Here is a 23830-nt window from a genome sequence, read left to right as displayed (position 1 = left end):
AAAGCGGCTGGGGAGGCCGCAGCCAAGGCGCGATGCAGCCGCCCGGAGGTGCTGGGTGCCCAGCCCGCAGGCACGCTTCCCCCAGCCCTTAGCCCGCGGCCTGGCCACGGGGCTGCCGCACGCTTACTGGAAGGGGAAGCTGCTGGGAAGGCAGCGCGTGCGGCGGGGAAGCCTCGGGGAGGAGAGGCGAGGCGCGGGGAGCCGGCAGAGCTCGGCTGTCCGTGCTCCCAGGTCCAGGGCCAGTAACGGGAAGCGTCTGCTCTCAGTGACGGTAAATCAGATCGGGGAGATTAGAGGCCTTTTTGCCTAATCATGAGCAGCTTGAAGTTGGAGGACAAGTTCCTGGAACAAAGAGGAAATGGAGGCAGTAAATAAAGAAAAACTGTTAACATGTGGCCCTGTGTGTGAAAAACGTCTCTGTGAAGGACTGTTTATGGCTCACTCATCTGCAGGGTGACAGCGCGGGCTGTGGCGGGTGGCAGCGAGGAGGCCCCGCGCCCAGGCATGCGGGCAGCGAGCCAGGGGGGCTGCGGGGCCGGGGCCGGGCGATGGAGGAGGAAGGCAGCAGCAGAGCGGGGCCGCAATGCCCGCGGCTGCACCGGGGACATGGCACCGGGAGGCTGCGGGCACAGCATGCGCGAGAGGAGAGGCACGAGGCCCCTGAGGGGAGGGATGGGGGCCTGCGCCGCTATCCCCCGGCACTGGCAAGCGCTGCAGCGCCCTGTCCGTGGCAGCCCCGCTCCACCCGCAGCACAAGGGGCACAGCCCAGGGGCTCCCGGCAGAGCTCCGTGCGTGCAGGCCAGCTGTGTCCACGGAGCATCCCGCGTGTGCAGCCTCCCACCCGCCCCAGCCCGAGGGGAAGGAGGCAGGGGTCTCGCTGCTGTGCCAGGCGGTGCCCCGCGGGGTGCAGCAGGGATCTGTGCCAGCAGCCAGATGTCCACGGGTCCCCCTCCCCAGTGCAGGGAGAAAGTGCTGAGAGCCGCGGAGCTGCCCAAAGCTGACAGCGGCGCTGCTCTAATCCGTGTTTACCCGGCAGTGCCACAGGGCTGCTTGTCAGCTGTTTGCAGGGGCAGATGCAGCCAGAAGCTGGAGACGATTCCCAGCAGCAAAGGTCACCCTGTGCCTTTCCTGTCAGCAGTGTGGCGGGAGCAATTGCCATTAAACACACTTCTCTGTGTGCGTGCAGACTCGCAGGTCCGCCCGCAGAGCCGCAGCTGAGTGGGGCAGGCGGCCTCGTGCCACCGGGGCTCCCCGGTCAGCTCTGCCGGTGGGACGAGGGGCCACAGGGGGGCACGGGGGCATCGAGCAGTGCCCACCCCACAGCTCCAGCACCTCCACCTGCCCCTGGCACGGTGACACCCGAGCGGCCACAGGCACAGCGCAGAGGCACAGGATGGGGAGGATCTGCAGAGCGCCGGGCACTGCAGGGCACCAGCGTCCACTCAGCCAGCCCCAGGGGGTGCCCGGGGGCCCGTGAGGCAGGAGCAGGGCACCCGCCATCCTCAGCTGTCCCCCGGGTTGCCACCCTCATGGCCTGGGTGGCCTCAGGGTGCCTCCCACGCTGCAGCCCCGCCAGGGAGCGTGGCCGGCTGGGCCGCAGGCAGCGGTGCAGGACAGCCTGTCCCTCCATGGACTACGCGCCCCGGGAGCCCTTGCGGCAGGGCGGTCCCGGCCGTCCCGGCGGTCCCGGCGATGCTGGCGGTGCGGGGCGCGGGCGCTGCGCTCCGCCGGGCCTGGCTGCGTGGAGCGGGGCCCCGCCGCGGCAGCACAACGAATGGGGGCACCGGAGCCGGGGGCGATGCGTGGCTGGCGCGGGGCGGAGCGGCCCTCGGGTGCGTGCAGGCGGCTGGCGGCAGGCTGGGGGTCGCAGCTGGGCTCAGCACCGCCTGGGTGGGCTGCGCTGGACCCTCTCAGAGCAGGTGCTGGTGCAGGCCCAGCTCGGCACAGCCACTGCTGCGGGGTCTGGTTTGGTGCAGGGCATGGGGGCGAGGGGCAGGCCTGTCCCCAGGGACTGGCACAGCTGCAGGGACCCCGCTGTCCCCAGCAGGTGCCCGCAGCACGTGGTGGACCTGCGCAGCGACACCGTCACCCAGCCCAGCGAGGCGATGAGGCGTGCCATGGCCCAGGCTGCCGTGGGAGATGATGACTATGGCGAAGATCCCACGGTCAATGGTGAGCACGGGGGAAGCTGCTCCTGCGCTGCAAGGGGCAGTGGGGCCAGGGCTGGGGAGGGGGCCAGGCCTGTGGGTCCTGGGGCTGCAGTGCCCCCTCCGAGGGCCGGCAGACCTCCCTCTCACACAGGCTCTCTGTGCCTTTCCTCCATGCAGAGCTGCAGCACCTGGCCGCAAGGTTCCTAGGGATGGAAGAAGCCCTTTTTGTACCCACAGCCACGATGGCAAACCTCATTGCAGGTGAGCGCCCAGAGCTCAGTACAGCTCTCCCTCCCCAGCCTCACTCCTCTCTGGGAGAGCCGCAGTCTTGCTCAGAAAGCTCCAGGTGTGTCACATCCGAATGGCCACAGGGGAGAGCCCGGTGGAGAAGGCAGCTCGGTGCTCCTGCTCAGCTGGGTGCCTCTCCTGTTGTGCTCAGCCCATTCAACCAAAAGCTTCAGCAGTGCAGTGTGACTCTGGCCAGACCCCAGAGCCGCTGTCCTGCTTCCCGTTGCGGATGACCAAACCCCTTACTGGTGGAGAGGGCACCCATGCTCGCCCATCCTCCTGCTCCATTAACCTTTACCCAGCTCACTTTCCTGCCCTGCGCATGAGCAGGGCTCTGCTGTGTGCTGCAGGGAGGGTGAGGGTGGGCTCCGCTCCAGCTCTGGCCACGTGCGTGTACGAGGCAGGGAGGGCGGGCAGGGCCCCCCCAGCTGCTCCCCATCCTTGCCCTGCTCCCCTGCCTCCTGCCAGGCAGGCCCCACGCTCAGACCACCTCCAGCGCTCTCCCAGGGTCCCCCCCCCCGTCCCGCAGGAGATGTCCTGCTGCAGAGCGGTGCCGCGGCAGGCACCGGAGCCGCAGGGCCGCGGGCATCCCCAGCCGAGCCTGCACCTCCCTGCTCGGGCTGCCCGCGGCCACGCCGCGCCCTCACGGCCCCTCTGTGCCCCAGTGATGTGCCACTGCCAGCGCCGGGGGGCTCAGCTGCTCCTGGGCGCCGGGGCGCACCTGCACGTCTACGAGCACGGCGGGGCGGCGCAGGTAGGTGCCGGCCTCCGGCCGCAGCGCGGCGCCGGGGCTCCCTGCGGGGACGGCGGCTTGCTGCTGCCCTCCTCTGGCTGCCGGGGCCGGGGGGAAGGCTCCGGCCCGGCCCGGGGCTGGCGCTGGAAGCAGGGGCAGAGGGGACGGGGAGGGCAGGGCCGGCCCCCCCCAGCTCTGCTCCCCGGGCGCAGGTGGCCGGGGTGCACTCCCAGGCGCTGCCGGACCTGCCCGACGGCACCTTCGACCTGGAGCAGCTGGAGCTGGCCGTCCGCGAGGCCCACGGCAGCCGGTACCATCCCCGCCCCGAGCTCATCTGCCTGGAGAACACGCACAGCTCGGCGGGGGGCCGGGTGCTGCCCCTCGCCTACCTCCAGCAGGTGGGAGCCGGCGGCGGGCGGCACGGAGGGGCTCGCGGAGGGGCTGGCGGCAGCAGCTCACGGTGGCACCGGCGGCTCCTCGGCCCCTGCCCAGGTTCACCGGCTCGCGGAGCGCTACGGGCTGCGGGTGCACATGGACGGGGCGCGGCTGATGAACGCGGCAGTGGCCCAGGCCGTGGAGCCGGCGCAGATCACCCAGCACTGCGACTCGGTGTCCCTGTGCTTCTCCAAGGTGAGCTCGTGCAAGGAGGGAGCTCCTGGGGCTGAACGGGAACAGCACAAGCTGCGGCCTCGCCCTCCTTCGGGGCACGGGGCAGGGGCTGCGCGCCAGCTCGTGGCTGGGCCAGGGCAGTGCTCAGACCACCCTCTTGGACCCCCAGGGCCTGGGCGCCCCGGCTGGGGCCGTGCTCGCCGGCCGCCGGGCGTTTGTGGCGGAGGCCTGGCGCGTGCGGAAGCTGCTGGGCGGAGGGATGCGGCAGGCAGGCGTGCTGGCAGCCGCTGCCCGCGTCGGGCTGGAGCAGGCAGAGGCAACGCTGCGCAGAGACCACAGCAACGCCCGGCGCTTCGCTCGAGGTATCTCGGGCCCTTGGCAGCGGGCCCTGGGCAGGGCTTGAGCAGCCTCCCCTCGGGGAAGCCAGGCACCGGGCTGGCAGCCTAACAGCCCGTGCCTCCCCCAGGCATCCAGGAGCTGAAGTCACCTCTGTGCTCCGTCAGCCTCCCGGCCGTGGAGACGAACATGGTGATGGTGGCGGTGACGGGGGGCTGGCCGTCTCCAGCAGAGCTCTGCACGTACATGCGGGCAGTGAGCGAGGAGGAGGTGGCTGAGACAGGCCACGCCGTCAGCGTGCTGCTCTTCCCCTGGTCAGCACACACGCTGCGCGCGGTCTGGCACCGCGATGTCTCAGCCCACGACACCGAGCTGGCACTGAACAAGCTGGGCTTTGTGGCCAGGAAGTGTCAGGAGAGGCTGGCCCTGGGACTGGGCCCTGGGCCTCCGAGTGCAGCGGGGCACTGAGCCCGGATGGGAGCGTGCCTCCCCCAGCCCCAGCGGGGGGCAACAGGCGGGTCTTCAGGCTGGGGCAGCCAGCAAAGGGGCCGGGACCACCCGCAGCGTGCTCCAGGCACGTTCCCCACAGGCTGCAGCACAACAGCCACCCGCCCCTGCCTGCCGCCCCGCAAGCCAGTGTGCCAGCCCAGCCCTGGGAGAGCGCAGGTCACAGCTTCCCGAGCGAGCACCACGGCTCCTGATGTCTGGGAGCTCCTTCCCAGACATGCCCTGGGGACAGAGGGGAGCCCGCAGCCCACACCACCATCCAGGCCCTGCCAAGGCAGCTTCTCACCCAGCAAACATCATCTGAGCACTCTCTGGTCCTCAGCCCGCACAGCGCCCAGAGGCAGAGCCAGGCACCCCCCGCCCCGGGCACCCCAGCATCTGGGGCCGTAGGGGCTGGGCTGCACAGGAATATCAGGGCAGGAAGCGTTCTCTGCAGCCCTGTGTGCTCAGCTCAGTTCTTGCTGCTCTAACTGGGGTCTAAATAAATGTGTTCTGGCAATGCTATGGCTGTGCAGGGTATTTTCTCCCAAGGGTGCTCCCTCCCCTTGCTGTGTAGCCGGGATATTTTCATAGCACAGAGGTCCCCATGGAAGGGTGAGTGCACCTGAGGACACGCAAGTGTCTCACAGCCACAGGACCAACGCCACTTCACCACAGCACCACAATCCGTACCTGACCAGGACTGTCACACGAGAAGCCCTTCTGCAGGACCTGAGCTCTGCAGGAGGGCAGCTGCTCTGTGTATCAGCTAAGAGTACTCGATAGCTGAGCACAGCGCCACCTTCCCTGGAAGATTTACACCCAGGCAGCGTTTATTCCTATTTTATTTTGTATTGGCAATCAGCAGTTTAAGGCAACCTGAGGGAGCAAACTGCATCATCTGGTCATCCAGACAGGCCCCCAGCAGGCCTGCAGCCCTGCGCACCGCAGCTCGCCCAGCCCCAAGGACAGCCCCAAAGCACAGGAGCACCTCGGTGAGGGAACATCAGCCCAGGGGAGCGGCAGTGGTATCTGGTGCTCTCCTGCTGCAAGCCCCCCTGCCTGGTGGCAGGCTGGGAGGAGCAGAGGAGGCACATCTGCCCGAGAGAGCCCTTAGAGAGGGGTGTCCGGGGCAGCAGCCACCCAGTGCCACCAGAGGAGACCCAGCAGGCTGGAACAAGGATGGAGCAGAGCAGGGTACAGAGGCTGCCCGTCACTGCACAGGGCTGTGGTTTCCATCTCCAGTTTGCTCCCAACATGCCATCAACCTCTTGCAATCATGTTCAGAATGACCTGGGATGAGGAACCAAATGCTGTGAACAGTGCCTGGCCCCACTGCTCCTAATCCGGGGGAACAATCCCCCTTTCCAAGCTCTGCAGGCGACAGCCAGGCCCCGCGCAGCAGCCCCGCACTGCCCCACGAGGCAGGGGAAGCGCACATCACCACCACCCTCCCTTCTGGCCCGCAGAGCTGAGCTGTGCTCAGGACAGCGAAAGATGGTGGCTGCAGGGGACAGGGGCTCCTCCCCTTACCTGTATGAGGATATAGGTGTCCTCCGACAGCTTCTCAATTATGTCAAAATGATCCACGGTGGCAAGATCCAGCAGGGAGACAGACCAGCCGGCTGAGCGCAGGGCCTGTGGGGAGAGAGCACCAGCGCGGGGCAGCGCGGGGGAGCGGACCCTGATCAGGCCCCGGAGTGCAGCAGGAGCGATGGTTCATCAAGGACTAGCATCCTCCCCTGCTGACAGCAGCCATCACCCCAGCCGCAGAAATACCGCTCTGATACAGCACAAGAGCACCTCACCCCAGTTTAGCCTCATCAGGGGCATCTGGATGAGCCTGAGCTCGGCCCGGCAGCAGGCGGAGGATCCTTCCCAAAGCAGGCGCCAGCAGAGGCTCAGCACAGCAGGCAGCCACGCAGCACTGCTCTGCCGCCAGCCCTGCTCCTCTGCTGCCCCACGCTGCCAGCCCAGAGGTCTCCAAGCCAGAGCCCCCTTCTCTTTAGGGTTCAACAGAGGGAGAAGCACAGGACCGAGCAGGACAGCCCACGCAGCATCCCCAGAGAGCTGGGCGAGGCGCTGCGGGGGCTCACCTGGCTGTACTCCTGCGACTGCCTACGGAACTCCGGGGAGTCGTGCTGGGCCACAGCCACCAGCACCTCACAGGCTGCAGCCGCAGGCACTGCTTGTGTGATGCACAGCATGGGGCTGTTCCTCTGGGCCACTTCCCTGGGGAGGAAACACTGTAGTGCCGAGGCTGCCAGAGCTCCACTCCGCGGGCATGGGCAGCGCAGGCTGCACGGCTGCTGCTGTTTGCCCAGGGGCTGCACTGCCCAAAGCCACACGCACGCACAGGCTGCCTGTGCCCCTTCCCAAGCGCGGTCCCTACAGTGGGCAGACTCACCAGCTCATGTTCAGTGCATCGTTCACGTAGGTGTGCAGAATGGGCTCCAGGTCATACAAACCGCTCACCAGAACAGCTCCTGCAGGCACAGATGGGGTGGGTGAGTGGCCCCGCAGCTCAGGCCTCCTCACGCCCACGTCCCGGGCCTCCAAAGGGCAGAGGAAGACCTTGGCTCTTGGCAGTGCTGCTGGCACATACCCCCAGGGTAGCTTGCCCAGGAGCCCGGGTTCTTGTCCCCCAGCACCCATGGGCTGCAGCCAGCTGAGTCAAGTCATCTCACTCAGCTTTACAGACTGCAGAGCTGGCTGCCTCTGGCAGCTGGTACAGCCGGCAGAGAGGGCCGTGTCCAGGTGCAAACACCAGCTCACCTGCAGCCCTGCCCTGGACAGAATTTCTCCCCAGGCCCCTCCTTGCCAGCAGGCTGGCAAAGTTCCCTGCAGGGAGCAGACCCCACTGCCACGTGTCCCTGTGGCTTGGCAGCTCAGAGCCACGCAGCTGGGTCAGGAAAGCAGGAGATGGCCCGGTGCAGCCCCCCGGTGCTGAGCACCAGCCTTCCAGAGCAGGGGGAGCAGAGGTCTGTGGAGGCACTACCTCTAATATCAGGAACCACTCCAAACTCCGTCCAGTCAGTGCACAGCACCATAGCTGCCAGGTGAGCCCCTGCCGAGTGTCCACACAAGTAAATACCCCTAAAGAGAAGGAGCCGTGAGCAAACACGGGAAGAAGCAGCACAGCACATGCTGCCTTGGGAGCAGCACAGCCCCAAAGGCTGCAGCGTGGCCACAATTCCCAGTACATCAAATAAGCCCTTCTGCAGTGACAAAGGAGCACGGACAGGTGCTGCCCGGCACTCAGCCTGAGGCACTGAGGTTTTATTACAGCTCAGGGCTCGTTTACCCAATCCCGTTGGGGGCCAGGGACGCTGGGGGCCGTGTGCTGCCCACCTGATCCCGGAGTACTGCTTCGCCAGGAAGGCGAGGCTGCGCCGCACCTGCAGCACCATCGCGTCCATGTGGCCTGGGCAGAGAGCAGGGTCAGGAGGGCACCGGGCCAGCGAGGGGAGTCAGGGCCGCAGCAGGACACCGCCTACCTTTGGGAGCTATGTCGTAACCCACCGCCACCACCGCGACGCCCCGCGACACCAGCGGGGGGGCTGCGAAACCTGACGCGTCCTTACTGGGGGGGGGGGAGAAGCTAGCCACGCTGCGGGGCAGGCGTCCTGCGGGGCGGGCTGGGGGCGTCCACAGGGCCGCAACACCCGGAGCGAGCCCGGCCTTAACGCTGCTCTCCGCAGGAGAAGAGGTAAAAGCGGGGCCGGCAGCTCCCCCCGCAGGGGAGCCCTCACCGAGGGGCCGCCTTACCTCAAGCACTGCCAGTAGCCTCCGTGGATGTAGACGAAGGCAGGGAAGGCTGCGTGGCACGGCACGGCACGGGACAGCACGGACGGGACACGGCACAGCACAGGTGAGCTGCGGGCAGGCCCCGGCCCGGCCCCGCCGCCCCCCCGGCCCCCCACCTACTTTCGGAGGGCTCCGCGGGGAAGTAGATGTCGAGCCTCTCGCCGTCCGCCTCCCCGTACGGGACGTGCAGCGAGCTCCGCGTGCCGGCCCGCGCCCGCTGCGTTCCTGCGGGGCCGGGGGGAGGCTCAGCGCCGCCACCTCGGGGCCCGCTGTCCCCGGCGGCACCGGGCGGGCGCCGGGCGCCGCCGCTCACCTGCGGTCACCGCCTCGATGTGGGCCCGCACCGCGGCGTCCCCGCGCAGGCGGCGGGCCCAGCGGCTGGGGGAGTACTGCTGCTGCAGCTCCTGCGGGCCCACACGGCGGCTGCGGCGGCTGCGGGGGCCGGGCCGGGCCGGCGGCACCGCGCGCTGCCCGCCCCGTTACCTCCGCGGCCATGTCCCGCCACCGCCCCCGGCTCATGCCGCCGCCGCCTCAGCCGTGCCGGGCCGTGCAGCGCCGAGCCGAGCCGAGCCGTGCAGTCCCGGGCCGTGCCGTGCCCGCCCGCTGCCCCTGGCCGCCGGGGTCAGGTCGGTGTCGGGCCGTGCCGTGCCGGGCCGTGCCGGTCCCGCCCCGGGGCCATTGCCCGCTGGGGTCGAGGTCGGGGCCGGGGCCACTCGGGGCCGTGCCGGGGCCGCTCGGGGCCGCTCCGTGCCCGCCCCTCGGCCCCGCCCCTCGGCCCCGCCCCCTACCGGCCCCCGGCCCCCGCCCCTCGGCCCCGCCCCCGCGGGCACGGCGCCGACGCTGTGCGCGCCGCGCGGGGCCCGCCGGGAGGGCCCCGGACGAACTCTCCCGCCCGCGCCCCCATTGGCCGGCGGGCGCCAGCCCTGCGCGGATTGGCCGGCGGGCGGCGCGCGGGCGCGGGGCCGCGTCCGGTTGGGCGCGCGGCGGGGCCCGGCGGGACCATGAGCTGCCTCACGGTGCCCGGCGTCCAGCCCGGCTCGCCCGGCCGGCCCCGCGGGCAGATCCAGGTGCGGCGGGGCCGCGACGCCCGGTCCCCGGTCGGTCCCCGGTCGGTCCCCGGTCGGTCCCCGGTCGGTCCCCGGTCGGTCCCCGGGGGTCCGATCGGTACCGGGAGGGCGCGGGGGCTGCGCGGGGCGACGGCGGGACGGGACGGGACGGGACGGGACGGGGCGGGGCGGGGCGGGGCGGGGCGGGGCGGGGCGGGGTTCTGCGGGGCCCGGCTGACCGTCTGGCTCTGCCCGCAGGTGATCTTCGGGCCCATGTTCTCCGGGAAGAGGTACGGCCGGGACCGGGGCGGGGAGCGGGGAGCGGGGAGCGGGGCGGGGGCAGGGGCAGGGAGCGGGGCCGCTGACCGGTTGTGTCCCGCAGCACGGAGCTGATGCGGCGGGTGCGGCGGTTCCAGCTCGCCCAGTACCGGTGCCTGCTGGTGAAGTACGCCAAGGACACGCGGTACGGCACCGCCGGCGTCTCCACGCACGACCGGTGAGTCCCTGCGGCCGTAGGACCCCCGCCGCAGCCCGGCCGCCCGGCTCACCTCCTCCTCCTGCCCCGCAGGAACACCATGGAGGCGCTCCCCGCCTGCCTCCTCAGGGACGTGTACCAGGAGGCGCTGGGCTCCACGGTCATCGGCATTGATGAGGGACAGTTCGTAAGTGCATGGCCAAGGGAAGTCCTGGGTGCTCTGCACTCCAGTCTCTGCCAGGACGCCCTGTGAAGGAGGCCTGAATCCTCTGCTTTATGCTCAAACGCCTTAGGGCAGTTTGATCCTGCTAGACGATATTCATTTTAGTCAAACCCTTCCCTTTCCTTAGTCCCCACAGGCCGAGGACAGAGGCTCTCCGTTTCAGGAGCTCTCATTTTCTCATAGGCAGCATGGCTCTCATTTTCTTTGTGGCCCGTGCTACTGTCTGGGCATGTACTGCTGGATCTGGAGTGAAGTGCTGCCCCTTCCTCCTGAACCTGCTGTTTCTGTGCCTCCTGTAGTTCCCAGACATTGTGGATTTCTGTGAGAAGATGGCTAATGCTGGGAAAACTGTCATTGTTGCTGCTCTCGATGGAACTTTCCAGAGAAAGGTAAAGCATTTCTTCTTTTAGTACAGTAGCTGTACTGGGAGCCTCATGGAACCCAACCAACAGAACCGCCCCTGTCTTGGCACAGGCTTTTGGGAGCATCCTGAACCTGGTCCCGCTGGCTGAGAGCGTGGTGAAGCTGAACGCTGTCTGCATGGAGTGCTACCGAGAGGCCTCCTACACAAAGAGGCTGGGAGCAGAGAGGGAGGTGAGTTCCCTTGAAACAGAAAATACTTCACTAGTTTTATCTTGCTAGCCCTGCTAGCCTGGAAGGGATCTCCTCGGGTGAGATGAGCCCTGCAGCGTCCCTCCTCCCATGTCCTTGCCAGGTTGAAGTGATCGGAGGAGCAGACAAATACCACTCCGTCTGCCGAGCCTGCTACTTCAGGAAGCGGCCTCAGCAGCCCGGGTCAGACAACAAAGAGAACGTGCCCATGGGGGTGAAGCAGCTGGATGTGCCTGCCGCCCGAAAGATCTTCGCTTCTTGATTGCTGGGCTTTGGTGAGGGGGGGTGGGGGGGAACGAGGGAAGAAGCCAAATGCTGTGGCTCCCAGACTTCAGATATGGCTTCCCCTGCTTTTAGCAAAACTGTAAAGTATCATAGCTCTGCCTGCTAAACCAGGCTGCGGTTCCTCTGCGCCAAGTGCCAGGATCAGCTGGACCTGATGCCAGGGGGGAGCTGACGACGGAGTCTGACTAAAAGGGAGTTCCTTTCTCAGAGCACGGAAAAGAGTTTTAATGACTGATGCTGCCACACAAACAGGTACTGGAAAGCTGCCGCGCTGAGCCAGGCTGCAGGGCATCGGTAGCTTGTCATAGCTGTGGTCTGCTCGCCTGGACCCAGCATGCGTTCAGACTGGCCATTGGTAACTGGGTCACTTGCCTGTGGACACAACCATTTCTCTCTCCTGTGCTGTTGCTAAATTCCAGGTTTCTTAAGACACTGTACAGTAACTTAGTATCTGAAACCCACTTCCTTTTTAATGTAGTCTGAGATGACCCTTTCCTTGCCATAGAGCTGTGGCACAACGTCAGCTGACACACAGCAGCAGCCTGGCCCTCAACAGTCTCTTAACAATTGTGTGCAGCCTGCCAGCTTGCTGTTACACTTGCTGGAGATGTCTTGCAAGTTTTTTAAAATAGAAGAGGGGAGAAGGAAGGCTTGACTTGACAGCCTGACTTCTAGGCTCTTTCTAGCCTTTGAAGTTAAAAAGTGTGGAGTCTACTAATAGTCTGCGTGTTAAAACAGACTCCTTTTGAAATATACCACTTCAGGAAGAGTCACCTCTCTAAAATCAGGGCTTTTTGCTCAAGTGCTGCCACTTCACAATGCTTGGTTACCTGTGGAGGGTTTGGAGGCTCAGGACTTAATTTGTAAAGGATTGGGCTACAGTTACTGTGAAGATCCAGCTACCTGGAAGAGGGTCTCTACTTTGAGTAGATGGTTCTTGACTCTAGGTCACATATCCAGCTCCCTCCTGAGCCTTCCAAAAATTTGAGCCTGATGCTTCCTTTGCTGTAACGTAACTGAAGGATCTTCTTCCTTCTTCCCCCCTTTGCTTGACCCAGCTTCTGGAAGGTTTTTTTTTTTTGTTTTTTTTTTTTTAACTTCTCATAAAAGTGCTTTTTCTTGTAAGTCAGAATCCTCAAGCTCCAAGCAATAGCTCTTGGTTCTGGTCAGGCTGATTTGGTCAGATCTCCATGCTCAAATAGACTCCTCTCTCCAGTGCTTGTTTACTTACACACTAGTGAGCAGGAGGCGCCTGCCAAGTTAGTTTCAAGAGTTGCCTGAAATTCTCTTGCTCTGCATAACTTGAAGCAATTACGGCTTTAGTATTCACAAGCACTTCACTGCCAGGCCTGGGATTTCCCCTTAAGGACGAGGGGAGGCAGTAGTACTACTGTTCTGGGTTAATAAATAACTTGAAACTGCCCACGTCTGTCTTTTTGGAGTAGTCGGGTACACAGGTTCCTGCACTCAGCAGCCTGTGCAGAATGAGTGCTCATAAAGCAGCAGCATGTGTTGGCAGGCTGGTCACACGGGTGCTGTAGGAGCTGCCTGCTCAAACTGTCTGTTAAGCTGTCCACGAGGAGCAGGAGGGCTTGCTAAAAATAGGCACTGGCGTGAGTGGTGTTTGTGGTGCAGCAGGCAGCTGGGCTCCACAGCTTCCCCTCCTGGAACCCCCAGCCAGGACTCTTGGGGCAGAGGGGAAGAACCTGGTTCTGCTTCCTCAGAGAAGAAACGCAGGTGGTGGCTAGGTGAAAAAGTTTATTCCATCTCTACAGTGACAAACAAAGGCATGTTTGAATATCAGCCCCAGCAGCTACAGCTCGCATACCCCACGCTGCTGCTGGGAACAGCTTCACGACAGGCACAGCAGCAAACAACCTGAGACAAGCCAGCCCGCCAGGCCCAGCACAAAGGCACGGTGTGGCCTCAGCTCGGGGACAGTAGCTGCCGAGCAGAGCGTGGCTCAGAGAGCAGCATGCGGGACACAGGGTGACAGCCTCGTGTCTCCAGAGGCAAGGGGGCTGCGTGGAGTCAGCAGGGAGGGTGCTCCGGGGGGACCTTCCCTGGCAGCACCTGGACCTGTGACAAGACCGGGGCCACGGCCCTGCTGTGAGCCCAACACCCACCGCTCCCACAGACCCTAAAAAATGTCATCTGAGCACCAGCTGCTCCCGTGCGGGCTCTGGGGAAGGCACAGCACAAGGGTGCATATTCAGAAGATGGGACTTTGGCATCAAGCTCAGCCGGCAGCAGCCGAGGGAGGGGAGGAAGGCACGCGAACCCAGTGGCAGGCAGGAGCTGAACCGTGTCAGGCAGCTGAGCTGGGGACGTAACGCTCACGACAGCAGTGGAAGGCGGCACTTGAAGGACTGCAGCCAGCAGTGCCAGGAGGGGCGCAGGCCGTGCTCGCCACCGCTTCCTCCCAGAGGGGCAACAGCAGGGCTGCAGCTCAGCCGGCCCCCGCGCACCAAACCCACCCAGAGGAGCTCGCTGCGCGCAGCGGGTCCTGCTCGGCACTCGCCCATCACCGCTGCACGGCGGGGAGCTCACAGCTCCACAAGCGCCAGGCCCTCTCCTCTGCCCCAGCACCAAAGCCTGGTGGCTTCCACGCAAAGCAGCTGCCACCCTCCTGCCCCGTTCCCCGTTCAAGTTCCAGGTCCCTTCCTTCCCACCCCACAAGAGAAAATTGCACTTGTACAGCCGTCCCCGCCGGACCGCCCGGCCCAGGGCTCAGTACACCGGCGGCGGCTGGTAACCCTCCGAGGCTTCCGCGGTCTGGGTGAAGGGCGGCTGCTGGTAGCTGTCGTGGCTGATGTTGGGGTAACTGGAGTAGGGAGTCGAAACCTCTGGCGTGGGGTCGACGTAGCTGTGAGCAAAGTCCTCCACCCCCATCTTGTATCGCTTGTAAGCAAAGGCGATCAGGAGGCCCTGGAGAGCAGAGGGCTGTCAGAGCCAGGCGCCCAGGCAGAGGCCGGCCCCGGCTGCAGGGCCAGGCGCTGCTCCCCAGACCCTGCCAGCAGGGCCGGGCTCCGCCGGGCCTCACTCACCCACGAGAAGATGGAGAAGAAGCTGAAGGTGATAACGGCACGGGCCGAGTCAGCCCCGATTTGCACGTCCTTAGCCTGCGTCCAGGCCCACTGGTTGGTCAAAAAGCAGAAGCCGACGAACCAGAGGAACGTCCAGAGGCCTGCGGGAGGAAGCGAGCGTGAGCGGCAGGCGCTGCGTCCCGCGGGTCCCCATGGATCCCCAGCCGCAGGCAGCGCAGCACGGCCGGATCCTGCTCGCAGCCGGCCCCCGGCTGCCTCTGAGGCGGGCTGGAGGGCAGCGGAGGTGCACGGCCCGGCACAGGCGCCCGCACGCCGCTACCTCCGGCTCCCCAGAGGACTTCTGGCTGGCAACGCGTGGCCTGCAGGCACCGTGCCAGCGGGAGCAGCTCCCTCTGCCAGGCACCGAGCGGCGGCCACGTCATGGGACGCGGGCGGCCATTGCAGGAGGCACGGCCCTGCCCCGGGGCGCCCGTACCCGAGAAGCCGAGGTCTGCCAGCACCAGGTACTTGCGGTCGGTGGCGTTGCTGATCTGGGGGAAGTAGACGTCCACCATGAAGAAGAAGATGCAGGCCAGGAAGGCGAGGACGCCGATGCCGATGCCGTAGCGGCAGGCGTCCTCGTTGTGGTTGAAGATGCAGAAGAGATCGGGGGAGCTGGACTTGTTGGTGTAGCCCTCCCCGACCAGGCAGGCGAACACGATGAGGGCGAAGACCTGCGGGGGACAGCGGGCGTCCGGGGGCCGCACCGGGCCGGTGGGCCCCCCCCCGGGGCTGCCTGGATGCCCCGTCACCGGGCCGGAGGAGAAGGGAGAGGGGAGGGGAAACGGGCAGGGCCCGCGGCAGGGGAAGGGGAAGGGGAAGGCCGTGCCGTGCCGCCCCCCCCGGTCCCGACTCACCGCGCTGGCGATCCGCGCCAGGACCTGCGGCTGCTGCACGAAGCGGGCCGGGTCGAAGGCGCCGCCGGCCTTGGCCGCCCCGTACGCGCCGCCGCCGCCCTCCATCGCCCCGCCGCTCCGCGCTGCCCGGTGCTCCTGCGCGGCGCCGCCCCGGGGGGGCCGGCCCGGGCGCTCCCACCTGCTGGGCCGGCTCTGCCCGCCCCGACGGGACGGGGCCGCCCGCGGGGCGGGCGGGGCCCGGGGCGGGGGGAGCGGGGCTGCGGGGGGGGGGCTCCCGGGGGCCGGCGGGGCTCTGCACCCACGGGAGCCGCGGGCTCCGTCCTGAGCGAGTCCCGCGGGACGGGGGGGACGCGGCCCCGGGGGCGCCCACGCCGCGAGAACCGGCCCCGCGCCCACGGCTCCTGCCGAGCGCGACCCCCCCCGGCCCGGGCGGGGCTCTGCACCGGGAGCGCTGCGGGACGGGGCTCCGCGCCCACGCGAGCCGCCGCCGGGGCGCCCGGACGGGTCTGCGTCGGCTGCTGCTACCGGAGGGGCGCTCCCGTAGGTCCCGGGCCCGGGGGGGGATCGCGGGGGGGGGCGGCTCCCAGCCGGGGGCGCGGGAGGCCCGGGACCCCGCCGGCGCCGCCTCCTGCCCGGAGCCTTTGTCTGCGCGGGGCGGCGGCGGCTGCTGCGGGGCGGGGAGGGGAAGGGAAGGGAGGGGAAGGGAAGGGAGAGGGAGGGGAGGGGAGGGGAGGGGGACGCCGCCTGCCGAGCCCCTCTCGCCCCGCTTTCCCGACGGCCGCGCTGCTGGGAGGGGGTCGAGGTCTCTGCCCCGGGGCGGGTGGGAGCCCCCGGCTCGGGACGGGGCTGCGGGTTCCGGGGCTGCCGCCGCCGCCGGGGCCCTCCCCGAGCCCAGCGCCGGGGCCGCTGCGGGCTCCCAGCCCCAGCCGCGGGGCAGCGGCGGCTCTGCCCGGGGGTCCGCGGCGGGATGCTCCGCGCTGCGGGAGGGCTCGGGGCTGCCGCGGAGCGCTGCCGTGCCCCGGGAGCTGCAGCCGGGACCCTGCCCCGCTCCCAGGAGCGCCGGCCCCGCTTTCTTCCGCGCAAAGCCTCCTCCCTCCCTTCCTTCCTGCCCTCGCTGCAGCTCGCTCTGGGCCGTGGCGCCCCGCGGCTCTGGCTGAGCCCCGGCCGAGCCCCGCGGCCCCTCGGCTCCCAGCTCCGGCTCCGTCCCGAGGCCAGGAGGGACCCGGCGCGCCCTGGACAAGCCGCAGGAGCAGGGGGGCGAGGAGCAGGGGGGCGAGGAGCAGGGGAGCCGTGAGCGCCAGCGGCACGGGGCTGTGCTGACATCCTCCCCTTGCTGTGGCAGGACGTCGTGCAGGAGGCTGCGGGTGCTGCGGAGGCTGCTCGGCCCCAGCAGGATGTCCCAGCCGCCCCCCTTCACCCTCCACGTCTCTGAGGACACCGAGAGCGACAAGTGAGTGCGGGTCTGCTTTGCTCTTCCACTCCCCGAGCCCTGCTCTCGCTAGCCCTCAGTCTGTGGGATGCTGTGGGATCCTGCGGGATCCTGCAGCCTCAGCTGGGGGCTGCAGCGCGGCCCAGCTGCTGGGCAGCACCACCCGGCTTTGGGCTGGTGCCGGGGGCTTTCCCAGGGCTCCATCCCCAGCGCCAGGCTGGTGGTTTGAGCTTTGTGTCCCCGCAGCCAGGAGCTGAGCCCGGACAATGAAGGAGCCCTGCACACCTCCTTCCGCCAGCTCATCCAGGAGCAGAGCAGCTTGGCAGAGGCGGGCACAGAGCTGGAGCTGCAGGAGAGGGGCAGAGGTAAAGCACAGCAGTCGCAGCGGGGGGTGGGATGGGGACAGCATGTGTACCCAGGGCTGCCTCCTGTCCGCAGTCCCACCTGGGGCTCACACTGCTGCCACAGACAGGGCACTTGTGGGACCGGGCTGGACCAGCCTTTGGGGACACAGAGGAGCATCCCCAGGGATGGGGGGCTGCAGGGAGGGTATGTGCCAGGGTGGGCACCCAGCCTCTGGGCCCTGAGCACCCCAGCTCTCACCGCCCCCATCCCCAGGCCACCCAGCCCACCTGGCCCCCCCAGACGCCTCTGCCTCTGCCTGGCTGGAACCTGGGCAGGGCGAGCAGCACCCGGGCGATTCCACCACCCTGCGCATCCTCGCCAGCATGCCCAGCCGCACCATTGGTGAGTGCCGCCTGCCCTTCTGGCCCCCCGGAGCCACCCTTGCCCGAGCTACACCGGGCTGGGAGCTCTCCCATCTGCTGCAAGCATGCCCTGCTCTCCCTGCGGCCGCCCTCCCCAGTGTCCTGCTCCCACCCGCAGGGCGCAGCCGCGGGGCCATCATCTCCCAGTACTACAACCGCACGGCGCGGCTGCGGCGCCGGAGCAGCCGCCCGTCCCTGCAGCAGCTCAGCCGCGCGGCACGGCCCAGCCTGCGGCAGTACGACCTGGAGACCGACCCGGCCCGCGCCACGCTGGAAGGTGAGAGCTCCCGTCGGGGTGGGGGCAGGCAGAGCCAGGCATCGTCCCCGCACCAGGGCTCGGGACGGGCATGTTGCGCCCCAGCCAGCTGTGTCCTACTGAGCCCCTTGTGCCCCCAGACAAGCGGAGCCTGCTGGCGAAGGAGCTGCTGAGCCTCTCGCCCAGCCAGCGCAGCCACATGCTGCTCTCGGTGCCCCTCAGCCTGGCGGAGAAGCGCGCCCTCCGGTAGGTCCCCCCCCGCCAGTCCCCTGCGGGTCCCGCAGACGGAGCCACCCCCTGACACCCCCCCCTTTTTGCCGGGCAGGCGGGAGCTGAACGAGCAGAGGAGCCCCCTGGGGCTGCGCGCCCACCACGCAGCCGCCCCGTCTCCCTGCGGGTGGTCCAAGGACTACGTCGCTCTCGTACGTCTGAAGCGCGGCGGCCGGCACAGCCGGAGCAGGCGGGTGGCAGGGGCTCTGCTGCCGCGGGGACCCCAGCCCCGGTGCCCTCACCAGGCTCCCTTTCCGCAGGGCTGCCGGCACCTCTGGTACAGGCTCCTCGCGCTGCTCCCCGCTGCACAGCCCTGGCACTACGCCCTGAAGCAGATCGGTGGCCGCTTCGGCTCCAGCGTCCTCTCCTACTTCCTCTTCCTCAAGACGCTCCTCATGTTCAACGTTTTCTCATTCCTCATCCTCCTGGTCTTCGTAGTGGCCCTGCAGGCTGCGTATCCCCCTGCCAAGGCCAACCAGCAGTCCTTCACTGGCTTTGAGCTCCTCACAGGAGCGGTAAGCACCTCCAGCGCGTCACTGCCTGTGCCTCCCTGCACTGGGAGATGCTCCTAGCCCAGTCCCTGCCCTGCATCCCTACGTCTCCCATCGTGGCGATGCCCTGGTCCCTGCCCTGCGTCCCCTGCTGCAGCAATGCCCTGGGCCCTGCCCTCGCACAGCCAGAGCCCTGGGCCCACCAGCACTGGGGGTGCGAAGGGGGGTGCCCGATGCTGCCCCATGCTCTGTGCCCCGTGCCAGGCTGGGCAGGGAGCCGCGGGCACCACTGAGGTCACCGCGGGCCTTGTTGTGCACTTTCCCGCAGGGCTACTTCACTCACTCGCTGCTGTACTACGGCTACTACGGCAACATCACCCTCAATGACCCCTCTGCCTCCAGCCTCAGCGGCAGCGTGGCCGCCCCTGCGGCCCCCCCACTCCCCTACAACATGCCGCTGGCCTACCTGTTCACCGTTGGGGTCTCCTTCTTTGCCACCTGCATCCTGCTGGTGTACAGGTGAGTCGGCAGCGCCCCAGCCCTGCCGGCCGTGCCCTGGCTGCCCAGCCCTGAGCCCCTGCCGCCACCCCTTGCCCCCCTGCTGCAGCATGTACCACTCCTTCGGGGAGAGCTACCGTGTGGGCAGCTCTGCGGGGGACCTGGCCATCAAAGTCTTCTGTGCATGGGACTTCAAGGTGATCCAGAGGCGCTCGGTGAAGCTGCAGTGTGAGAACATCTGCACCCAGCTGAAGGTGAGGAGCTGGGCTGGAGCTCAGTCCGTGTGCGCCCCGCGCCCCGTGGTGGGAAGGTGAAGGCGTGCACAGGAGCCAGCCCAGGCCACGGGGCTCAGCTCCCCACTGCACGGGGGGGTCCTGCAGCATCGTGTGCACCCTGACTTTGTCCGGCGCCCTCTGGGTCCCACCCAGATAAATTCTTGCACCAGGGGTGGACCTGGAACATGTTCTCAGCTGCCCCGGGCTGCTCAGCAGCTCCGCTGGCACTGCTGTCTTCCAGGAGCTGCTGGCCGAGCGGCGGTCCCGCTCCTGCCCCCTGAGCCTCTGCCAGCGACTGGGGCGCGTCGCTGTCCTTCTCCTGGCCTGGGTCCTTTCGCTGAGCACGGTGCTGGGCTGCGTGGTGGCCGTGCACTACTTCTCGGAGCACATGCACGCGGTAAGCGCAGCCCCCACGCCGCACCGCAGCTCTGCTGGCCTGGCGTGCGGGGAAGAGGCAGGGCTCTCCAGGCTGACCTGGGGGGCAGCGCAGCCGGAGGAGGCAGGGACAGCCCTGCTGCACCTCCCTCCTGCTGCCAGCGTTTGTGCTCACGGCTGGGCGCGGAGGGGCTGATCCCACGGCCGGCACAGCGAGCCCCAAGGCGCTGGGCTGCAGGCGGTCGCGCTCATCCAGGCGCCTGCTCTCCAGGTTCAGCAGGAGCACCGAGCCCTGGCGGGCAGCAGTTGGCAGCGGGAAGGCATCCTGCTGGTCCTGCCCCTCACCGTGTCGCTCCTCAACACGCTGATGCCCCATCTCTACAACTTGCTGGCGACATGGGAGAGGCAGGATTCCCCAGAGGTGGAGGTCTACGTGGCCATCTGCAGGTAGGCTGCCTGGGGATGGGGCAGGGGAGCCCCCCAGCCATGGGCTCGCTGTGGGGAGAGGTCCTGGGGCCGGGGGACCCCCCATATGTGGGGTTCAGCCCCTCTGCCTAGGGCTCAGGGCCTCCTGTCCCCGCTGCTGCTCTCCAGGAACCTCCTGCTGAAGATGGTGGTCCTCGGCCTGCTCTGCTACCAGTGGCTCAGCCGGAGAGTCGTCTGCTCCTACGAGGAGGTCGGCGCTGGCCAGCGATGTGGGGCAATGTGGGGGCAGGCTCTGCCGAGCAGAGCTGGCTGGGGACGCGCCACCCGGGCTGTCCCTGGCCCGGGGAGTGTGGAGCAAAGCCAAGGCTGCCGTGCCAGCACCGTCAGGGGTCTGGCAGCACGGGGTCTGCTGGGCGGCACCGCTGGCACCACTGGTGGGGAGAGGGGCAGTCAGCCGGGCAGGGACACCCCAAAGCTGGGACAGCCAGGGAGAGGTGTGTGGGAGAGGAAGAGGCCACCCAGCCCTTCACAGCCCATGGGGGAGCCATGGCAGGGGAGAAACCTCCCTGTCTGCCTCGTACCACCCGTGTTTGTCTCCCCAGTGCTGGGAGACGTGTGTCGGGCAGGACCTGTATCGCTTCATGGTGATGGACTTCGTGTTCACCCTGCTGGACACCATCTTTGGGGAGCTGGTCTGGAGGTAACGTGCCCCGGGAGGGGTCCCCCCCAGCACGGCCCCACTCTCCTGCTGGGGCGGCTCTGCAGCCACCAGAGAGTGAAGACCGGGTGCCCGGCTTCCTGCAGCGGCTGTCAGAGCAGAGCTCCTCTCGTTCCCCAGGCTGATCTCAGAGAAGAGACTGAAGAGTAAGCAGAGGCCTGAGTTTGACATTGCCCGAAACGTGCTGGAGCTGATCTACGGGCAGACCCTGACCTGGTGAGACATCTTCAGCCTGGTGTGGCTCGTCCTCTGCTGGCAAATGCCACACGGTGCTGATACTGCCTGGGAGCCCTGCAGCATACAGAGACCCCCCCGGCCAACACGGGAAGGACAAGGGAAAGGCAGCAGCAGCCTGGCAGACCGTGGTCACAGCCCTGGCACCGTGCAGCCACATGCACACACTAGGAGGTCTGGCCGTGGAAGGGTGGGCGAAAGCCATCAGTGGAGTGTCCTGGTACCAGTCCAGTGTCACCTGCCCAGCTGGTGCCCTCCAGAGCTCTGGAGGAGGAGCAGGTTCTGGTGCATGTGCAGCCCCTCGTTTGTCCACACCCTAATGGCACTCGCTGCTCAGGGCTCCCCTCTGCAGCCCCCAGCCTCACGCCACCCTGCACAACTCCCAGCCAGAGGTCCAGATGTGTGCTGCTGCCTCTGCACCGGCAGCACAGCTGGCAGACAGGCTGTAAATGCACCAGGGGTCAGTGAACTCTCAGGTGCTGCCCAGCCCCGACAAGCCCAGGCTGTGCAGCAAACCCAGCGCAGGGCATCGGGTGCTGGCTCTCTGCTTTATGAAAGCCGGATTGCAGCTGGCATTGCTGTCCTGATCCTTTCGTGGCTCTGAGCACCGTTAGTCCCCATGGGGCTCAGTCCCATTTCCCTCTCTTCCAGGCTGGGTGTTCTCTTCGCACCGCTCCTGTCAGCTGTGCAGGTGCTGAAGCTGCTGCTGCTGTTCTACATCAAAAAGGTGAGTGCTACCCCCGCAGCTCCCGCTGCATCCTCACCGTGGGCAGTGCTGTCCTCACGTGAGGGCAGAAGTGTTGCTGGGGTGCCCCAGCTCACCTGGCTGCTGGACGGGGGGACAGGAGGGCACAGCCGCCCTGCGTTCGCTCCTGGGGTCACTTCGTGGGAGGCGGCAGCACGCAGCTCTCTGCTCCTTGTCCCCAGACCAGCCTGATGCAGAACTGCCAGGCCCCCAGCAAGCCCTGGCAAGCTTCTCGTATGAGAACTGTGTTCATCACCCTGCTCTGCTTCCCATCCTTCCTGGGCACTGCCGTCTTCATCTCCTACACCATCTGGTCGTGAGTACCTGCCAGACCACAGGGCACAGAGCTGCCTGCTGCTAGGGGCAGCCCCAGCAAAGGAGAGGAGCTCGGGGAGATGGTGCCTGCTGCACCCTGTCCACATGCAGAGTGCACGACACCCTGCACAGGGCTGTGAGCTCGTGTCCCCAGCTGCGGGCACTGTCCCAGGCAGTGAAGTGCTGCCCTCTGCCAGTCACTGCATGTGGCCTGGCAGCCGTTGGTGTGTGCCTCCTTCTCCCAGCCCGGCCGTTCCCAGATGCTCCTCAGTGCTGGGCAAGGGGATGAGGACCCCCCCCTGCTGGGAGCAGGGCAAGGCTTGGCCCCTGGGGGGCTGTAAGCCTGCCCCGAGAGCCAGGACAGTGCCCTGAGCTAGGGGCACTGGCCAGCTGGGCCGCCCAGAACCCAACAATCGCCCGCTCAACAGCATCCGACTGACCCCACTGCTCTGTCCACTCAGAGTGAAGCCGTCAGAAACCTGTGGCCCCTTCCAGGGGCTGGAAACCATCTACAAGTCTGTGAATGTCTGGGCAAAGCTGCTGGAGAAGTCCAGCCCCAACATCACCTGGCTCACCTGGCTCCACCAGTACCTGGTGGAAAACACCTTCTTCCTGTTCTTCCTGTCCGGGGTGCTGCTGTGAGTATGGGGAGGATCCGAGGCTGAAACCCACGCCCGCACTCTCTGGGTCCCACTGTCACTGCCGTGGCCCTGGCACTTGGGGTGTCCCTCCTGGCCCAGGGCAGGGGTGCAGCATCCCAGCCCCAGGGACCTGTCGGTGCCACCATCCCCATCGTGCCTGTCGTTGCAGAGCCGTGACCTACTTCAACATCCAGGTGGTGAGAGGCCAGCAGAGGATCATCTGCCTGCTGAAGGAGCAGATCGCAAACGTGCGTGAGCTCTGCCTGCTGCCCGGTGGGCTCTGAGCCCCTGTCCCTGCAGCCCCCAGCCCCGGGGCAGCTGGATCCGGGCTCCAGCCCTACCAGTGCTGCTGCCTCAAAGGTGCAAGAGCACGTCCCACGGGGCTGCTCACTGCGGCATCTCTGCTGTTGCAGGAGGGAGAAGATAAAATATTTCTCATTCACAAGCTTCACTCCATTTGCAAGCAGAAAGAGAGATGTGCCTGAGCCCCAGGTAAGGCCCAGAAAAAGGGGAGAGGCAGCTGTCAGGGTGCTAGGGGACATCAGGGTGGGGGCTCACCCCGTTCCCTGGACCCTCAGCGTCTCACAGAGACTGTCTCTCTCCTCTTAGTGTCACAGTCCCCAGGAAGGAGCGAGACAGACCGGGACAGCTCACTGCCAGAGGCTGGATCTGGCCACTCTTTCTAAGCCACCACAGCATGGCACTGGAAACAGCGGGGCCTGGCGTGCCGGGGAAGCTTTCCCTCCACTGGCCTGCAGCGGCCAAGGATGGACTTGGGCACGCCACCCAACGCCTCCCCGGGGATGCTGCGGCACAGGGCTGGGGGCACTGCCACCGGGGACACGGCAGGCACAGCAGGACCGGGGCAGGACCAGGGACAGGACCAGAGCCCTGCTGCTGTGTCCAGGGGCACAGCTCCCCGCGGCGCTGGCTTGCAAGCAGAGCCCTGTTTGTAAACAACTCCCCTCCTACCGTCAGCCCTGCCAGCCCCGAAAGCAGGTTCTGGACTGCTTCCAGAAGCCTTTTGGAAGGGGGACAGTGAGGTTTTCTGCCTCAGGAAGGGGACCGGCAGTGTCCCGTCCCCACGGCAGGGAGGCCGGGGGCTGCCAGGCACCGCTGCAGCCCCCAGGACAGGCGCGCCCAGGGCCACCGGCGGGCTGTGTGGGGACGGTGTGCCAAGCAGCCATTAAAGGGTGCTCCTGCAGCTCGGGGTGCGTCTGAGCTCTGTGGGAGGCAGGAGCTCTGCCTCCGGGGGCTGCCTGCCCCCCCCGGCACGGCGCCGGCACCCCCCGGGGGACCGGCGCCCGTTGCGGGCCGCGGGCCGAGCCCACGCAGCCCCGCGGGGCGTTATCGGTGCGGACACGGGCACGGCAGCCGCTTATCGGCCCCGCCAGGC

General features: G+C 67.2%; 5 protein-coding genes across 10 annotated transcripts; 3 read left to right on the top strand and 2 right to left on the bottom strand.

The window, feature by feature from the left end:
- Positions 1-1652: 1652 nt before the first annotated feature.
- On the top strand, positions 1653-5128 carry LOC308179987 (uncharacterized protein). 3 transcript variants are annotated; one of them, XM_080560906.1, is made up of 8 exons: positions 1653-1833; positions 2046-2173; positions 2329-2412; positions 2969-3193; positions 3385-3570; positions 3665-3802; positions 3951-4143; positions 4248-5128. In XM_080560906.1, exons 1-8 carry the CDS (start codon positions 1694-1696, stop codon positions 4393-4395), a joined length of 1242 nt encoding a protein of 413 aa, XP_080417032.1. In that variant the 5' UTR covers positions 1653-1693; the 3' UTR covers positions 4396-5128. The 3 variants fall into 3 exon arrangements, with proteins under 3 accessions (XP_080417032.1, XP_080417030.1, XP_080417031.1); XM_080560904.1 differs by having other exon boundaries at positions 1655-1833; positions 3105-3193; XM_080560905.1 differs by having other exon boundaries at positions 1656-1833; positions 2049-2173; positions 3105-3193.
- A 302-nt stretch (positions 5129-5430) lies between these two features.
- On the bottom strand, positions 5431-9132 carry AFMID (arylformamidase). 2 transcript variants are annotated; one of them, XM_080560923.1, is made up of 11 exons: positions 8894-9132; positions 8724-8814; positions 8531-8635; positions 8372-8420; positions 8101-8186; positions 7955-8027; positions 7602-7699; positions 7011-7089; positions 6700-6835; positions 6137-6241; positions 5431-5896 (listed from the first exon to the last, which is right to left on the bottom strand). In XM_080560923.1, exons 1-11 carry the CDS (start codon positions 8927-8929, stop codon positions 5867-5869), a joined length of 888 nt encoding a protein of 295 aa, XP_080417049.1. In that variant the 5' UTR covers positions 8930-9132; the 3' UTR covers positions 5431-5866. The 2 variants fall into 2 exon arrangements, with proteins under 2 accessions (XP_080417049.1, XP_080417050.1); XM_080560924.1 differs by lacking the exons at positions 7955-8027; positions 8101-8186 and having other exon boundaries at positions 8894-9066.
- A 183-nt stretch (positions 9133-9315) lies between these two features.
- TK1 (thymidine kinase 1) lies at positions 9316-12474 on the top strand. Its single transcript, XM_080560933.1, has 7 exons — positions 9316-9477; positions 9715-9746; positions 9839-9952; positions 10025-10118; positions 10454-10543; positions 10629-10748; positions 10870-12474. The coding sequence occupies exons 1-7, from the start codon at positions 9412-9414 to the stop codon at positions 11026-11028; spliced, it is 675 nt and encodes a 224-aa protein (XP_080417059.1). The 5' UTR covers positions 9316-9411; the 3' UTR covers positions 11029-12474.
- Positions 12475-12791: 317 nt separating this feature from the next.
- Positions 12792-15173, bottom strand: SYNGR2 (synaptogyrin 2). 2 transcript variants are annotated; one of them, XR_013940702.1, is made up of 4 exons: positions 14995-15173; positions 14502-14811; positions 14099-14413; positions 12792-13979 (listed from the first exon to the last, which is right to left on the bottom strand). XR_013940702.1 is itself a non-coding variant. In XM_080560932.1 (4 exons), the coding sequence occupies exons 1-4, from the start codon at positions 15097-15099 to the stop codon at positions 13782-13784; spliced, it is 681 nt and encodes a 226-aa protein (XP_080417058.1). In that variant the 5' UTR covers positions 15100-15159; the 3' UTR covers positions 12792-13781. The 2 variants fall into 2 exon arrangements, 1 of the variants encoding a protein (XP_080417058.1); XM_080560932.1 differs by having other exon boundaries at positions 14099-14238; positions 14574-14811; positions 14995-15159.
- A 49-nt stretch (positions 15174-15222) lies between these two features.
- TMC6 (transmembrane channel like 6) lies at positions 15223-23638 on the top strand. 2 transcript variants are annotated; one of them, XM_080560899.1, is made up of 21 exons: positions 15223-15534; positions 16337-16444; positions 16670-16788; positions 17042-17170; positions 17309-17467; positions 17587-17692; positions 17772-17868; positions 17977-18231; positions 18536-18726; positions 18815-18959; positions 19222-19377; positions 19627-19802; positions 19950-20031; positions 20384-20481; positions 20620-20715; positions 21385-21460; positions 21661-21794; positions 22255-22431; positions 22604-22682; positions 22848-22926; positions 23044-23638. In XM_080560899.1, exons 2-20 carry the CDS (start codon positions 16389-16391, stop codon positions 22917-22919), a joined length of 2403 nt encoding a protein of 800 aa, XP_080417025.1. In that variant the 5' UTR covers positions 15223-15534; positions 16337-16388; the 3' UTR covers positions 22920-22926; positions 23044-23638. The 2 variants fall into 2 exon arrangements, with proteins under 2 accessions (XP_080417025.1, XP_080417026.1); XM_080560900.1 differs by lacking the exon at positions 15223-15534 and having other exon boundaries at positions 16163-16444.
- The last annotated feature ends 192 nt before the right edge of the window (positions 23639-23830 follow it).

This window comes from Anser brachyrhynchus (assembly GCF_964034855.1).
Source record: "Anser brachyrhynchus genome assembly, chromosome: 18".
NCBI lineage: Eukaryota > Metazoa > Chordata > Aves > Anseriformes > Anatidae > Anser > Anser brachyrhynchus.
This window is presented reverse-complemented; position numbering and strand designations above follow the sequence as displayed.